At 58.2% G+C, this 16,266-nt stretch overlaps 1 protein-coding gene across 2 annotated transcripts in view; it reads left to right on the top strand.

Annotated features, from left to right (window-relative positions):
* The window catches only part of MAPK1 (mitogen-activated protein kinase 1), a 56,518-nt gene extending 40,803 nt beyond the window's left edge, over nt 1-15,715 (top strand). For both annotated transcript variants that reach the window (XM_065904528.1, XM_065904529.1), the window contains exons 4-9: nt 1,219-1,335; nt 5,107-5,221; nt 5,479-5,610; nt 10,260-10,369; nt 11,419-11,544; nt 12,724-15,715. In XM_065904528.1, the coding sequence (XP_065760600.1) occupies nt 1,219-1,335; nt 5,107-5,221; nt 5,479-5,610; nt 10,260-10,369; nt 11,419-11,535 (591 nt within the window). In that variant the 3' untranslated portion in view covers nt 11,536-11,544; nt 12,724-15,715. The remainder of the gene's footprint in view (nt 1-1,218; nt 1,336-5,106; nt 5,222-5,478; nt 5,611-10,259; nt 10,370-11,418; nt 11,545-12,723) is intronic.
* Nucleotides 15,716-16,266: the final 551 nt, after the last annotated feature.

The raw sequence follows: 16,266 nt of genomic DNA, 5'->3' as shown, positions 1-16,266 counted from the left end.
CAGCCCGCGGCTGTCCAGGGTGTGATGGCCTCAGCAAGCCGTCTGGCTGTGGAGGTGAGGCTGGTGCTGGAGGCCACGGGGGCCTCAAGATGCCGCAGCAACTGTGCGGCCCTCTCCTGGAGCGCCCAGAGCACGGCCCTGGAAGGGACGCGGAGCAGGCATGGCGTTTGCTCCTCCTGAAGGCGCGCTGACAGGCTCAAAGGACGGGAGTTGGGCGGCACGGATACGAAACGTCTGCGTGCCACATCGAGGAAGCAGCAGGGCCCGGGGTCAGGGGTGCTGCGAGGGGTTGCCAGTGTCCACGGCCACGGGCCCTGAGGAGGTGGGCGGGGCCTTCAGAGTCCTTTTAAGTTGTCGAGACCATCAGCTGTAGGGTCTCTGAGCAGAGGTTGGTGTCCATTAAGTCTTCTGAATATCCCTGAGCCGTGTCCTGCCTCCGTATTTCTATTTTTATGGACTGAGCTCAGACCCTTGTCAGTTTTCGACTGAATTAAAGCAGTCAGCCTCTGAAGCGATCTGTCTTCCAGGTGGCCTTCTGCTAGATTCCCGTCTGTGTTAGCATCTCTCTCTCTCAGGTTAGTTCCCCAGGAGCTAGGAATTAAAAGGTCCTGCAGTTGTTTGGGACCAAATACGTTCCAGTTACTCTTCTTACACATTGTAATCTGGAGTAGCCCCAACTGTTGCATGGTCAAGGCCAGCTTGCATGAGTCAGGAGAAATTAATAGCTGGATTTTTTGGGGGGGTAAGGGTTCATCGTCAGTGAGTGCAGCGTCTCGTACAGCTTTGCGGGTGGGTCTGACTGTAGCAGGGGAAGGAGGTGTGCAGGCAGAGGAGGTCACGTGTGTGGGGAGAAGCGTGCTGGCGGAGTTGCTCGCGGCGGTGACTGTTCCAGCGCTTGCTGGGGCTTGGAACTTATTCTTGGTGCATAACTGTTTATCAAGTGACCTGAGCAGGATTGCTGTGGGTAAGCGGATTAGTAGAGACTGCATACCTCTGACAATGTGTTCCGTGCACGAGCTCGCCAGCCTGCCCCTTTGTGACACGAGGCGGCTGCCTCTCAGGTGTTGTGAGGGCATGGGTCAGTCCCTCGGAGCTCTGCCGCATGAGGGTGGTAGCACTTCTGGTCCTCGTCGCTGCCGTTGCCCTGTTAGTGTCTGTGCTGCTCTGCTGTGAACGACTTCGACTCTCTCAGAAGGTGTCCTGCTTCTTCTCCCCTAGATCTGTGACTTTGGCTTGGCCCGTGTTGCAGATCCGGACCACGACCACACAGGGTTCCTGACAGAGTACGTGGCCACTCGCTGGTACCGGGCTCCAGAAATCATGTTGAATTCCAAGGTAAGGACCAGGTTTGCGTGGGAAGAAAACCGGGAGGCCAGAGAACTTAGGACGTGAGTTGCAGTCAGCCTGGCCTGAGGCTTGGCCTGCCTGGCCAGCCCCAGGGTACCGTCTTGTCTCCCTTCAGCACTGACGTCCCAGCGCTCGGCTGGGCTCGCGCTGGCTTACAGAGCCGCGGGGCGTGCTCCCATCACTGTCCACCTGCGTCCTGCCCCCGGCCAGCCCTCCTCCGCCCGCGCAGCTTCCTCCCCTGCGACTGCTGCTCCCGGGGTCAGGCCGGCCTGTAGGCTGGGCTCTGCACGGCCTGTGGTCTGTGAATGCGGACCAGGGCTTTCCCCTAAGAGTCTCACCTACCTGATGATGAGGAAGCTTCTTCAGCAAAATTGCAATAAAATTGGAAGAAAACACAAGTGTGGAAGAAACATGAGCTGCTGTCGCTCTTTCAGAGCGGCACGGCGGTCCTGCACCCAGGTTGAGGGCGCACTGCGGCAGGGCCTTTGTCTGCTCGCAGGAAACGAGCGGAGCGTCTGCAGAGCAGGGCCGTCGCGAGTGAGCCCCGTGTGAGGGCTGAGGGCGCCGTGGGGCCGCCTGCGTCCAGGCGCGTCACTGCAGGTAGCGTCTGACCGGGCGTCTCGGTTGAGGAGGTTGGTTCACCTGACGTCTCTCGCCTCGTCCCGAGTCTGTGTCACAAGGTCGAGATTGAAGAGCTCCGTTCCCTCCTCCGTAGCGAACGTGTCAGGGAAGCTGTGAGAGTAGCGCTGGACCCACGTTCAGGTGTCAGAACCGGAAGTCGTCCTGGGAGGCTCGATGGCAGCGAGTGACGTGCACGGACCGTGGGCTGGGTTCTCGTCCTCCAGCCTTGACTTGTAAAGGACTTGGCCATCCGTTAGGTTGCTTTTGTGAGGAAATGGAATTTGTTTAAAGCAGGTAGTTACTCTAGGTGTCATACCCGTGTTTAGTCAGCTGTAGAAGTAAAATTCCATTAGAATAAATTCCATCGTAAGGAAGGACTTGGCCTAACAGATGTTTCGAAGAAGAAAACGCTGTGTTGATTCTCTCAATTCCGGACGGCAGACAGTCCCACAGGGCCGGCTCCTGCTGTGGACGACCGCGTGCCAGTCGCTCCATGCCCGGGGCACCCGCGTGCCGGGGGCCTCTCACCACCCCAGGGGGGCCCCCAGGGGGGCGGCCTCTGCTCTGGGCGTTCACTGTAGTAAAGCCTGGGTTTGGGTCCTCACTCGTGGCTCCTCTGGCCTGAGAGTGTCACTCCCAGCAGTGTGGCCAGCATCTTCCTCAGTACACCCACGGAAGAACTGGGTCGGGGGCACACCTGTGTGCGCGTTGCCATCTGCCTGCCTGTCTCCCAGCAGTCCTCTCACTTCCCCCATGCCGGGCTCGGTGACGCCTACCGGACTAACCTGAGGAGCTGGCGAACTCTCCCGGGCAGGCGGTGCGCCCTCCGCGCGCCCTGACCGCGGCCTCGTCCGGCGCTTGCCTGGCTGCGCCCTCACAGCGGCTCGTGTGCTGCTCCTGTGCCGGGCCCGTGTGGGGTCGCCCCCGCTGCTGCACGGCCTGGAGCCCTTGGGGAGCGCAGAGGCGGCCTCAGGCCCGCCCAAGCTCTCTTCCTGCCTCTCGGGGCGGGCTCCTCCTGAGGGGCCCGGGTCACTCGGCTGCAGAGGCCCCGCAGGGTCTCAGGCTGTGTCTGGGGCTCCTCTTCCCCAAAGCCTCTCCCCGGGGTGCCGTGAGCGCCGCTGTGTCTGTCACTGCTCGTGCTGGGGTGTGCAGAGCAGGCTTCTCTAAATTACATTAACAAGCTGGTGTTCATCTGTGAAGAAGAGAGCTCCCCCTTTTCTCTTTCTCCTCCTCTGACCCCATCTTTGTTTTGAAAACATTATGGTGGACTCGTGGTGGCTGTGGGGGTTTTGTTTCTGTGCTGTCTGTTATCTTCCTGTTTGTGTTTTTTTTAAGTACTCACTGTCTCAGCTTTGGCCAGCAAGAGTGCTCTGTGTATTTGTAACATCTCATTTGATAGGATTTTTAACTCGCAGAAACATGGCAGGAATGGAAAAGGCAGGGGTTCTCGCACACTCTGTGCTACAGATCCCTTCAGGGTCCAAATGTTGATCCAAGACCCTAAGCAGGTTTTGTTTATGTGGGTTTTCTCTGTCAGTATTTACTATATGAAAGTTAAAACTGAGAAGGTTTTGATATGTTAATTTTTAAGCATATTTTAAAATAAAAGTTAACGTGAATTAGGTATTTCTCGTTTTTTAACTGCTTATTTTCCGCAGCAAAAGCGTTTTAGTGAGGAGAGCAGTGTCTCCTCAGCGTTTGGCTTGGTTTGAGCATGCTGGCTTCTCCCCTGGAGCTGCTTGCAGTCTCTCAACTCTGCTGTTTTGGTTTGAGTTAGTGAAGAAGAGTCTTGGCCTGAAGCTGGGAAAGGGAGAGTTGGTATCATTGACCCCACACTGGAACCCAGCGGGGAAGGGTGCCTGCCCCCTGGACGTGAAAGCACGGCCTGGTGGCTCTTGCTGACGCCCATGCCCATGTGAGATTCTGGAATGCCCAGCGTCGGGAGAGCAGGGTTCGCTGTTGCCTCATTTCACATGTGGCATCCCGGAAGAGCCTCCCGCACGTGTGGGAGGTCGAGTGACCAGGGGACGCGGACACCACGTCATGTGAGAGGAGGGCAGCCTCACGGGCCGCCGGACACTGTCTCCCCTGTGTCGTCCCCGCCCGCGCCCTCGCGTGCCGCCTCGTTCTCTTCCCCCCGTGCGAGTCTCTGCGTGAGTCACTTGGGGAGGAGCTGCCACTATTTCAGTGTGTGCCTCCTTAGCAGTGGCTCAAGTGCTGCCTGAGGACATCGGTCTCCACCTAATCGTGGTTATAGTTGCTGTTAATTATAGTAATAATATCGGTAACCAGCAGGTTAATAACTACTAGGACATTTTAGGGAGATGCCGCTAAACCTCCAATTCTTATTGGAAAGAATTATTTTGAAATTCAGCCCACTTTATCAGAGGCATAGATCTGATCATTAAGTCTTTGATTTTCAAAAAACACTTTGCCATATTTCCATAGCCTTTAATATGTGACAGTTTTTTTTCCCTGAGCTGTTCTCCACATTTCCTCTCTGACTTACCCACACGTGAGCGTCCTCCGTAGAGCTCTGCTCACACGGCGACGCCTTGGTGTCGCTGTTGGATGGCAGTTCCTTCCATGTCTTTTCACCAAACTCCTTTAAAAGAAAAACTATGCCTGAAAAATGAATAGAAAAAGAAGATGAGAAATAGGAATTAGTTAAATAGGATGGAGCTAGCACACCTTTTTTTTGGGGGGGGGGCAGAAATCATGGGTTGTTATTTTGTTTTTAATGATTTTCCAAATGAAGAAAGATATTCTAGAAATGGAGCAATGCCCCTTTTGAGTGTCTTCCAAGTTTACAGAATGAGTGATTGGTCCACGGATGTCTGAGAGTAGTCAGTGGCTGTTCACTGCTTTCTCGTTTTCCCAGCTTAAGCTTACAGGCATTCTAATTCTTTCTCACAAATCATTTGATGAAAGGAATGAGGTCTGCTACAGAATTTCTTTCTTAACAAGTGAATCTGCTCTGAAGAGAGGAGTGAAATCAAGCAGTCTTGACATTTTGGTGTCTCACAAGAAAGCCGGCTGCGCTTGTATGAGTGCTGTCTCCACTCACCTCTGAATTGCAGAGCAGGCAGCACACGTCATCCCGGAGCGGCAGGGTCACTCTCCCCTCTCCCACTGCAGGGCTACACCAAGTCCATCGACATCTGGTCCGTGGGCTGCATCCTAGCCGAGATGCTCTCCAACAGGCCCATCTTCCCTGGGAAGCATTACCTTGACCAGCTGAACCACATTCTGGGTAAGGTCCTCAGTGTCTGGGGCCCACGCTCACGTCAGAGCCCTTCATGAGGTGGAGTGGAGACGAGTTCCTGCAGCTCTTGGACCTGTCATAGGCATGAGCTGTTTCTGTTCGTCCTTGATTGAAAACTTGGTAAGAAAGTCCAGCATTGGGAGGTGGTGAGAAGACAGTGAGCGCCAGGGCCCATCCCCCGCTGCTGGCGCGCGTTTGGTGTACCTCAGGCCTGACAACTAACTGCAGATTGCTTTATCTGACAGGTATTCTTGGATCCCCATCGCAGGAAGACCTGAATTGTATAATAAATTTAAAAGCTAGAAACTATCTGCTCTCTCTTCCACACAAAAATAAGGTGCCATGGAACAGGCTGTTCCCGAACGCTGACTCCAAAGGTAAATGTGCTCTCGTCCGTCGTCTTCGTGAGCGCTCTGGGCCCTGGGCTGCGGCCGCTGGTCGGTAGCACAGCCGTGGCGGGCACTGCGCCACGGCCGGGGGCTAAGGGGTCTGGAGGTGATGTCTAGCTTTCCACATGTAGGTTTCTTTGGAACTTCTTAACTTGGATTAAGTTCATGTCTTCAGAATCATCTTGTCATTGGATAATTTTTAAAGTCAGGTTTATCACAGAATGATTTACATAGAATAAAACTCAGCCTTTTCAGTTGTGCAAGCCTTTGAATTTTAACAGACGTATGAAGTCCTGTAACGTCACCCTAGTCAGGATGCAGAGCATTTCCGTTGTTCCCCAGAGCTGCATTGTGCCTGTTTGTGGTCAGTCGCCCCCCCTCGCCCAGGCCTGACAGCCAGTCGCTGCTGAGCCCACGGGCTGGACGGGTCTGCTGGCCTTGTCCTGCAGTGGGCCAGACGGGGGCGTTCCATGCCCACGGTGTCCCGGAAGCACCAGCTCAGGGGCTGCGTGGTCTGAGAGCAGGGCGTCTCTGCCGCAGCCTGCGGTCAGAGCACGTCTCACGGTCATCCCTGCTCCCCGCACTGGGAGAAGGTGCAGCGGGGTGGAGCCGGTTCATCTGCCAGCAGCTCGCGTCTGCTCTCCTGCTGCAGCACACAGAGACCACTGTGTCCGCCTAGGAAACGTGCGGGTGTCTGTTCTGAGGCCCTGGACGTGCAGCAGTGGTGGACAGAGTAAGAGCCCGCTTGCAGGCAGCTGATCGTCTGGGTTTGTCTCGTTAGTGGTGGTTCACAGGGAAGGAAGTGTAAAGTCTCCTAAACACAGGAGACCAGCCTAGGTGTGATTTATTATGCGAGGTGTGGGCCTTGAGAGGCCGTCACAGTCTGGTGACCTCTCTGGTCACGGCCGTGGGAGGGGCGTCCTCCCGCCCAGCAGTGGACGCTCTGGACTGAAGGCAGGTCGGCAGCCGTGCCGCGTTTCTTATTCCAGCAGTTCTGGGTACTGAACTTGGGGGGTTGCCAACCAAATGGGAAAGTGGCATTTTAACTTGTTTTTCTTTAATTAAGAGTGAGGTTGAATGTCTTTCCACATGTTTGTTGGAAATTTCTGGCTGCTGAGTGCCTTGAACCAGTAGTAGTGTAGATTTTCCTTCAGAGGAACCTAGCTTGGGATTCTCTCCAAAGTGACTGTGGTGAAGGGGAAGAGATGATTCTTCAGCAGATGGCACGGGGCTAGTCGAATAGCTATCTGAAAGAAAATCAGATTAAATCACTATTCACACATCAGAGTGAATTGTAAAACAATTGATGATCAAATGCTTTTCTAAAAATCACACTGTTAAAAATTAACAGTATTTAGAGTGCTCAGTATTTTTCTGATCTCTGCGTGCGGGAAAATATCTTCCTGAGCTTTAAAGACAAGCACACCGAGAAGACACGCGTAAGTGAACGGTGTTCGGTTTGATCACAGAGGAGTGTGGAGTGGATCAGACCCGGCCTGGGCCGTGTGCGCGTCGCTTTGGGCCGCACAGCCTCGCGAGCGTCCCTGTGTGACAGCCGCTCGCCCACGCTCGGCCCTGGGCTGGCTCCAGGGCCAGGCTGGGCGCCCAGGCCTGCGACTTGGGACAGTCACTGACCTCACCGTTGTGTGTTTTCCTTACCTCAGAATGGGGCAAGTTTCACCCAGCTCGTAGGACAGCTGGGAATACACCCTAACTGGGGTTTTTACAGTTTCCGCAGCAAGGGGCCGCGCGAGGGAGCAGTGCTCACTGAGGAAGTGGCACGGCATTGTCGCACACAGTGCGGCCCCGGCCGTGTGAAGACGCGGAGGGAGGTTCCGCAGACGTGTCAGAGACGAGCAGTGTGGCGGGCTGCGGGTGCGGGGAGTCCTCCCAGACTGCAGGGCCGGCTCGGAGGCCTTGTCTGCCCTTCACGGGAGCCCCCTGACCGGCCTCAGCCCAGAGGGCCTCACCAGCCTGGGGGCCAGACTCCAGGCACGGCCGCTGTGACCTAGTCTGGGCTTGCGATGCAGCAGTGCCTTCCCCCCTGCCTCTCCTTGGCCAGCCTCGTTTCTGGTGGTGACACGGTCGCCTCCTGCAAGCTCGCTCCTCTGTGTCCCTGCCCCTGGCAGGCACTGCGGCCGAGCCTCTGTCCCTGCCTCCCCAGGCAAGAGCTGCCCACGGGATCTTCGTTCCCCAGGCAGGAGTCAAACTCACATTCCTGTACTGGAAGCTCAAAGTCTTCACCACCAGGGAAGTCCCCTGTTTTTTGAAATTTAAAAAAACGCAGTTCTTGTGAGAAATCTGTCTCCGTTTGTCAGATAACCTGCTGTTTGAAAAGCGCGCAGACTTTCTCACTGCCCTGCAAACACGTGTGCACGCGCACGCTCAGCGGGACGCCAGTCAGGGTCCTGTCCACCCACAGAGTCTCCCAGGCATGGGAGAAGTAACTCATGCTGAGCTGACTCGGGAGTGAGCCGAGGTCCTGGAGGAGGTCAGGGGTGAAGACTGGGACTCGGGGCGTGGGCAGGAGTCCTCCCTGGGCAGCGCCAGGGGGCAGGGCCTCGGAGCCTGTAGAGGAGGGGGCTCACTTCGGGTCCTGGTGACCGCCTCAGGGGTGGGGGCGCAGGGCAGGAGTTTGAAGGAGAGCCAGAACGGACCCCGGGAGTGTGGGGCTAGGACACAGCAGGGAGGGCCGGCCTTGTAGGGCAGAGGGTCCCCTTTTCCCAGAGGGATGCGTGCAGGCCCGCAGGAGGGATGTCCAGGGAGGCCGCCCTGGGGGGCCTGGTTTCCCGTAGGGTGTGCTGAGGCGCGTGCGCCGGCCGCGGGGAGGGCCTCACCCGCCTCGTGAGCGGGAGGCGTCTCACTCGGAACAGAGGAGGACTGGCCAGGGTCCCGCAGTTCTTGGCTGTGTGCTCCTCAGCCCTGAGGCCCCCGGGGCCCGTGGGGTGACAGCCCTTGGTGACAGCGCCTGGGCGTCTGCACGCTGCCCTGTGCTGCCGAATGCTCGGGGGCGGGCTTAGCCCGGGGCGGACACTCGCTCTGCCCCACGCGGTCCTCCGTACCCCCTGGCTCACGCCGTGTGCGACTCAGTGATGAGGGCGTGCGGGGCGTCCCTGCTGCGGGCCTGCCCAGGGCAGCGCCCCGTTGAGGCCCAGGGCTGTGCTGACAGCTGGTCCTTGGGGTTTCAGAAGCGGGCTCTGAGCTCAGAGTCCGAGCAGCGCGGCTGTGCTGGCACAGCCTACACAGGGGGCCTCCTCTGGCCCCGCTCGGCACCTGGGGCTGCGGGTGGATGGGACAGGCGGCAGCCTTCTTCTGGCCAGAGTTCCACCTGGTGGGTGAGGAGGCTCAGAGTGAGCACCAGCCAGGCGAGCCACCCCGGGGCCCGGCGGGGGAGTAACCCGTGGGGCAGACAGTGGGGCTACAGTGCTGCGCTCCCCTCAGTTAGGGGACAGCGTGGGGTCCTGGCCCCCCCGGGAGAGGCAGGGTCCCGGCGGGATGCCATCCGGCCTCAGAGGGACGTCGGTCTTTGAGGGCCGTTGGCCTCTGCACCCAGGCACGCATGTGCATGGGCAACGTGGCTCGCTGCAACTGCAGCACCCGGCGTGCTGGGCGTGTGGCGGAGAGCCCGGCCTGCACCAGCCCGCGGCTCGCCTCCCCCGGCCTCCTGTCACTGCGCACGGTGCAGGTGGAGCAGGCTGGAAGCCAGGCCTTTCTCCAGTAGCAAAAAAAAAAAAGAAAAAAACTCTTTTCCTTTGAAGTTGTTGCCTAGTATTGAACTTGAAGGAATGCGAGGTCTGATTTAGGAATGCCGTTGCTTGGGAGTGCGTCCGTCTCAGCAGTAGCAGGAGGTGGAGGTTACAGACGATGCTGGGGGCTCTGAAGGCCGCAGACGAAGGTCACCAAGTCCCGAAGCAGACGCCGGTGCTGGGGGAGGCCGGGGGGCAGGCCCTGGGGGGCACTGGGGCCTGGCCGGTGTCCCGTGTTTCCCCGTTTGCTAGTTGGAAAATGTATTCATGGAAATTCATTATGTGGACTTTAAAAAGATCCACTGTTTTTCACTCTTCACTTTATGGACTTGAAAAAAGTCCTTTGTTGTGTGGAGTTTCTCATCACATCCAACGTGGTTTACTCCGTGGATGGACTCCTCATTGAAGGTGGGTAGGGGTGGCGGGCTGCAGAGGCGACTCATGGGGGCAGAGCCCAGCGCCCCTGGGCAGACCGCCCACCTGCTGCCTCCAGCAGCGAACGTGTTTCCAGTCAGCCAGAACCTCATGGAAGGAGGCTGAAGCCACACGGCAGGAAGTAACCACCACAGAAGTGACCTTGGGGCTGACCTAGGAGCAGTAATGCATACAGGCTCGGCTTGCGGCCCTGCAGCGCGCAGCCGTGCCTTCGGACCAGGCCGCGTTTTGTGGGCAGACTTGGGCCTGAATCCTGGCTCCGTGTGCAGACTTTGCTGAGCGCGCCGCCTTGCTGAGTCTGGTCTCTGCGGTCAGACGCTCAGGTGGCGCAGGCTCCCCTGAGCACACGGCTCCCTCAGCTCCCCCGTCTGTGGCTCTTGACTTAAACAGGAAGAGCGAGGTGTTTGGTGACTGCTCCTTTGGGTTCTCACCTGTGCAAAACCTTTCTCTCTGTAGCTCTGGATTTACTGGACAAAATGTTGACATTCAACCCTCACAAGAGGATCGAGGTGGAGCAGGCCTTGGCTCACCCGTACCTGGAGCAGTACTACGACCCGAGCGACGAGGTGAGAGTCCGGCCGCCTGCCTGCCTGCCTGCCTGCCTGTCGGGGCCGCCACCACGGACCAGGGAGGGCGGAGGGCGCGCAGAGCCGTCAGCTCCCCCAGCAGCGGTGGAGGCTGCCTCCCTGTGGTCAGAGGGCAGCAGCGGAGACCGAGGGGCCCGGGGCTCCCACTGCCCTGGGTGCCGGAGGGTCAGAGGGCGGCGTGCCCGGGGCCCCACGTGGTGAGCCCTCCTGCGGGAAGAGCGCCGGCGTGTCTCCCCCTTTCCCGCTCTGAGGAGGCCGGCGCCGAGTGTGGGATGTGTCTCCCGCCCCTTAGGACCTGGCGTCAGGGTGGCAGGGGTGAGGCCGGGCGTGCCTGGTGACGTCACTGAGCGTGTGCGGACAATCTGGCGCACGTGCTGAGTCACTTCGTCGTGTCCGACTCTGCGACTCCATGGACCGTAGCCTGTCAGGCTTTTCTGTCCATGGGAGTCTCCTGGCAAGAATACCGGAGTGGATTGCCATGTTCTTCTCCATTGACATACATAGACAGTGTTAACTTTCTGGTTATTTATATAGAGAGGGGATATTTAAAAAAAAAAAAACTTACCAGAAAATACAAGAAACATCACTTTGTAGTCTTATTACACAGATATCATTATTAAAATTTTGGAGTATTTCCATCTCATTCTTACATTTTTGTATCTAAATTTAGATAAAGCAGGGTTCATTCTGTTTAACGTAAATGTGGCCGTTTGCCACAATTTCATCTTCCTTGAGGCTTTGTGCTTTACTGTGGTACTTCTTCATAGAAAGGTGCTATCGCGTGTTTAACTAGACGCACGTGTTGGAGCATCGGGGCTTTGGCTGTGGACACAGGGCAGCCAGCCGCAGCCCTTCCCGCCCCCGCAGCGCCTAGCCACACTCCAGCGCCGTGCGGGGTCGCTGCCCGCGGGCGGTCCAGGGCGCGCCAGGCACACCTCAGGGGCCGGTGCTGCCGGCGGGAACCCAGAGCCTGGACAGCGGCCTCCGCCACGGCCTCCCTCATCTCAAAGTTCTGCTTTCTCTTCAAGCCTGTCGCCGAAGCACCCTTCAAGTTTGACATGGAATTGGACGACTTGCCTAAGGAAAAGCTCAAAGAGCTCATTTTTGAAGAGACTGCTCGATTCCAGCCGGGATACCGATCTTAAATTTATCAGGTACCTGGAGCTTTAACCATATGATAAGTCCTGGAGAAGGAGACAACAGAGTGTTATTAAAGAGGGATTTTAGTGCGGAAGCTTCGCAACCCGAGGTGTGGTAAACCATACAGCAGTGTTGGTAGGTTCTTCTAAAAAAGTGCTCAATAGAGGAAACACTGATCTCAGTTTTAGAGTCTCTATGGAACGGGAGAGAGTGGGGCTTGTATCAGAACTCTAGAAGTGAGTGTCACAAAGAATTAGGACAAGGTTGAGGCCTCTGCTGGGAGATGCTTGGGACAGGCCGGCTTGGACGTCGGAGGGCCGGGCAGGGGCTTCCGCACGGCTTCTCCGTGCCCTTCCCCCAGGACGGTCCTGGGGGAGGGCGGTGAACCCCAAGTCCTTCTGCTCCCAGCGAGACTGCGGGTCTGTCGGCAAGGGGTGCGGGTTTGACCTGGAGTATGATTTTCTCAAGTAGGACAGGACGTTAGAGGGGTGCTGGGGCCTCCCGGAGGCCTGTTGGGCCCTCGTGGCCGCCTCTCAGGGCTCGGGGTGGCAGGGGGCCCTTCCTGCCCTTCCCAGTCCAGCCTGCCAGCCTCGTGCCTCCGACCAGCCCGTGGCTGTGCTGGTCATGCTTGGGCAAAGAAAACTGGGGCATTTAAGGCAGCGCCGGCTGTGCCCGTGTGGTGGTTCTGGCCCGCCTGCCCGTCCAGAGCGTTTACAGACATGCGCGTCCTGGGGTGGACTGTCGCTTGGTGAAAGGCACCCCGCCTGCGCAGCGCAGCTAGGGCCGCCTACCTGCCACAGCAGAGACCAGCGCAACCAAAAATAAACTAAAGGGAAGAATCAGAGGCCGCTGGGAGGCTCCCCGTGAGCCGCACCTCAGATGTGGGGCGCCGTTTCGAGCGCGGGTTGGGAAGCAGTTCCCGCCACGTGCTGTCAGTTGTGGCCAAAGAAGGGCGTCCGGGAGCCCGGCGGTGGGGCAGGGCGCCAGCCTTCCCGCGTCCCGGGGTGGCCTCTGGGGGCGTCTGAGGGCAGGTGCCCGGGGCTGGAGGCGAGTCCCGCCTTGCGGGGTGGTTCCGGGAAGGCGGCCTTTGCCGCAGAAGTGTTCTCTGCCTTCACGCTTCTCTGTCCTCCTGCCGCTGCGGTTTCCCCGTGGCGCGTCCGTGGCTCACAGAGGGTCTGTCTGTCTCCCCACAGGACACGGGCCCAAGGACGGCATGCAGACCCCGCGGCTCTCCTGCAGCTCCTGGCCCGCCCGTCCCCAGCCCGTCTGCGTGTCCACCTGACTCCTCTGAGCCGTCGGAGGGGCGGCTTCTGTGCTTTCCAAGAACTCCCTCCGGCCAGAGCGCTGTTCTGGCCCGTGTGCGTCGCCTCCGTGACCTGCGGCTGTGCGTCCCTCAGGGCTGCTCCCGCCCACCTTGCTTCAGTCACGAGCCGCCTTCTGCTCTGAGAGATGCCGTGGCCCCTCCCCTCCTGAGTCCCGCCCCATCTCCCGCCGCCCCGTCTCCCGGGCGCCTTGCGGCAGTGACAGCCCCCTTTGCACTCCTGCCACCTCACATCCCGCTGATGCCTCGCGGGCGTCAGGGGTAGAGCACTCTCTTCTCTAAGCAGGAGGAGGCGGCCTGCAGCTCACCTGCCCCGGCGGGGGGAACAGCACGTGCAGGACGCGTCACACGCGGCCCTGCCTGCTTGCGGGAGTCCCCCAGCAGCCAGCAGCGGCGGCTCCCCGGGATCGGGTCGGGGGCGCAGGCCGCCGGGCGCCCGCCTGACCCCTGAGGGCCGGGTTGGGGGGCAGCTGTTGTACACTTCCTTCCTCCTGCAGCATGTCAGCATCTCAAGTTCATCCTCCACCTCCCGTGTGACCGTGTGCTAGAGCCTGGGGAGCCTGTGCCAGGGCCCGCTCACGCCTGGGGCGCCGCGTGGAGCCCGCCCGCCCTCCGGCCCGCGTGCCGGCGCCCCCGCGTGCCCGCGCTCAGAACTCTGCCTGTTCCGCCGTCACTGTTCCCTCGCATGACTGTTACAGCTTCTGTGCGGAGATGAGTCCACGTGCCACAAGCCTGTGGTTGAAACGAAAACTCTTGTTGTTACCTCTGAGTTGTGTTCACGGGGAATGCTGTCCAGCAGCTCACTTAGGAAAAGTCGCTCGGTTTCAGCTTTTCATTTCTCAGCTGTCCTTTCTCTCTTGTTTGGTTTTTGACAGCAGTGGAGAATGGGTTATATAAAGACTGCTAACACGAACAGAAATGCACTTGTCATTCCTGAAAATAAACGGACGTCCTCTGTCTCCGTGTTCACGTTGAGATTCAGTGTTGATTTCCTCTGGATCATGGGGTCCGAAGCAACAGTCACGCGCAGGCTGCGCTTAGAGCAGGAAGCCCGCCGGGCCCCCTCCCTGCTGGGCGCTCGCCGAGCGCTCTGGTCTGTGTGAGGTGATGCAGACAGCATTGTGGAGGGTTTTTCCCTCCACACAGCAGAGCATCGGTTCTGACACGGTCCTGTCCTCAGATCACAGGTCTGCAGTGCTCTGTCAGACTCTTGAGGACGCAGCCCAGAAGTCGCAAGCTGGGTTCTCTGGTTCTCCCTGGAGGGTGGCTGTGTCCCAGTCAAGCGCCAGGAGGGCCTGGCATGCTGGACTCCCCCGCAGACCAGAACTGCATCTGGGTGTTGGCCCTGGGAGCCGTGGCTTCGCCTCCGTGCGCAGAGCTGTGCAGTGCAGACCCGCGGGGCCGTGAGGCAGGGCTGCGGCGGCCCTGGGTGCAGCTTAAAGGAGCTGCGGTCTCTTGCCTTGCTGCTCTCTGCTGACTACTAACATTCCAGAGTAGTGTTAGGAGGTTAACCTGCCGTTCGCTAACCAGACAAAGCCGTAGCCTTGGTTACTAACCCCTGGGGGCTGGAGGCTTCCCCGACCCTCACTGTCCAGGGGTCCGGTGGGCAGGAAGCCACTCACGCTGTGTTGACATCCCTGCAGCCTTTTACTAGTCACGCCAAGCTTGGTTCAGCAGGTCAGGGAGTTGTCTCCACAAGGAGCCTGTGAAGAGCTCTGGCTGTGGTGTGTGAGGCTCACCCGTCGGGTCTGCCTGCGCCTCTCGAAACATGCGCGTGAGGTCACGTGAATTCACGCTGTGACTGCCCCCTGCTCCTCAGCTTGGGGCCAGTGGCTTTCTTGGTGTCTAAAACGTAAGCAAAAAATTCCTGTTGAAACATTCCAAGCCCTTCAGTGAGTATGAGACAGAACTCCTAACAGCAGCAGGGCGGGCCTGCGAGCGCGCGAGACGGCCGTGCAGGCCGCGGATGAGGCGGAAGGCCCTTGCATCTGGTGGCGTGTCCGCGTGACTCCTGCTGCAGCCGTGTGCGGAGGGCCCGGGGTCGGTCTGTCCCCGAGGCCGCTGGGGGCACAGCCTGCGACACGCGTGTGCCAGTCACGTGCGGACGGCGCAGAGGAGACTGACCTTCGGTTGCTAACGTGTTAATACGGTTTTAAATTGGTAACTTTTCTATAGTACATGACGGTATGTTAACACGTAAATATGCACACGTGCTTTAGGCCCTTCCATCATACTTTTATATTTGTAAGTCAGTGTTTTGGACAATCCCAAGTTTTTAAGGGAAATATTTTTGTAAATGTAGTGGTTTTGGAAATCTGAGCAGTCCTTCTGCTTATACATTTTAAAGCGTTCGTGCTTTAAAATTGTGCTGGTGTTTGAAACGTGACCCTCTTAGCGCAGATGAGAGGCGTGTCCAGCAGAGGAACCCAGGGCCTCCCGGACGGGCTCCCCTGGAGCGCGCGCCTTCCCTGCGCTTTCTGCGCGTGGAGCACTCGAGAAAGGTCCAAACCTGCTTCCTGTCTGCTCTGTACTGTGGGTGCCTTCTTGGTATTGTACCCCAAATTCTGCATAGATTACTTAGTATAATGGTAAGTTAAAAACAAATGTTAAAGGAAGATTTTATTAAGAATCTGAATGTTTATTCATTATATTGTTACAACTTAACATTTATTTGTGGTATTTGTGATTTGGTTAATCTGTATAAAACTTGTAAGTAGAAAGGTTTATATTTCATCTTAATTCTTTTGATGCTGTAAACGTACTTTCTAAAAGATGGATTATTTGAATGCTTACGGCACCTGACTTGTAAAAAAACAAAAAACAAAAAAATTAGAATCATTAAATTGTGTCCATGTTACCAAAAATAGCACCGTGCATGTCTAGTTACCTGGAATCCCCAGGTGAGGATGGGACGCCGTCTGGCCCTTGAGCACACGCCCCGGCAAGCGCGTCTCCCGATCTGACTGCTCCTGGGGGCGGCGGCAGCCGGAGCCCCGAGGGCCCCGGAGCTTCGCGCCCGGCGGCCCTGCCTCTCCCCGCGTCTCCTTCACCGTCGGCGGCCACGTCTCTCCAGACCAGAGCAGCGCTCGGGCGGGACTGTGGGCCTGCGGCCCCGGGCCCTGCGGGGCGTCGCGCAGCGGCCTGTGGGACGGCGAGGGTCCCGGCGAGCTGGGGGCCTGGGGCCGCACCTCGCCCGCTCGAGGGGACCTCCGAGCGAGAGGGAGGCCCCCCTGTGCCTCCTGGCTTCGTTCGTCGTGCTGTGGACCTCCCCACGGTGTCTGCTGAGAGGAAGGCCACGGCCTCGGGGGAACAGCACGGACCCCGCCTCGGGCGGAGTGTGGCGGGCGTTTGCGGCGCTGTGTCTCACCGGCTGTGCCCGCAGAGGTGGACACGCTTCGCTGTCGTCCTCGTCCCT

Source organism: Muntiacus reevesi, chromosome 13 (assembly GCF_963930625.1).
Source record: "Muntiacus reevesi chromosome 13, mMunRee1.1, whole genome shotgun sequence".
In the NCBI taxonomy this organism is placed as follows: domain Eukaryota; kingdom Metazoa; phylum Chordata; class Mammalia; order Artiodactyla; family Cervidae; genus Muntiacus; species Muntiacus reevesi.
Note: the sequence above shows the minus strand (reverse complement) of the source record. Positions and strands in the feature narration are given on the sequence as shown.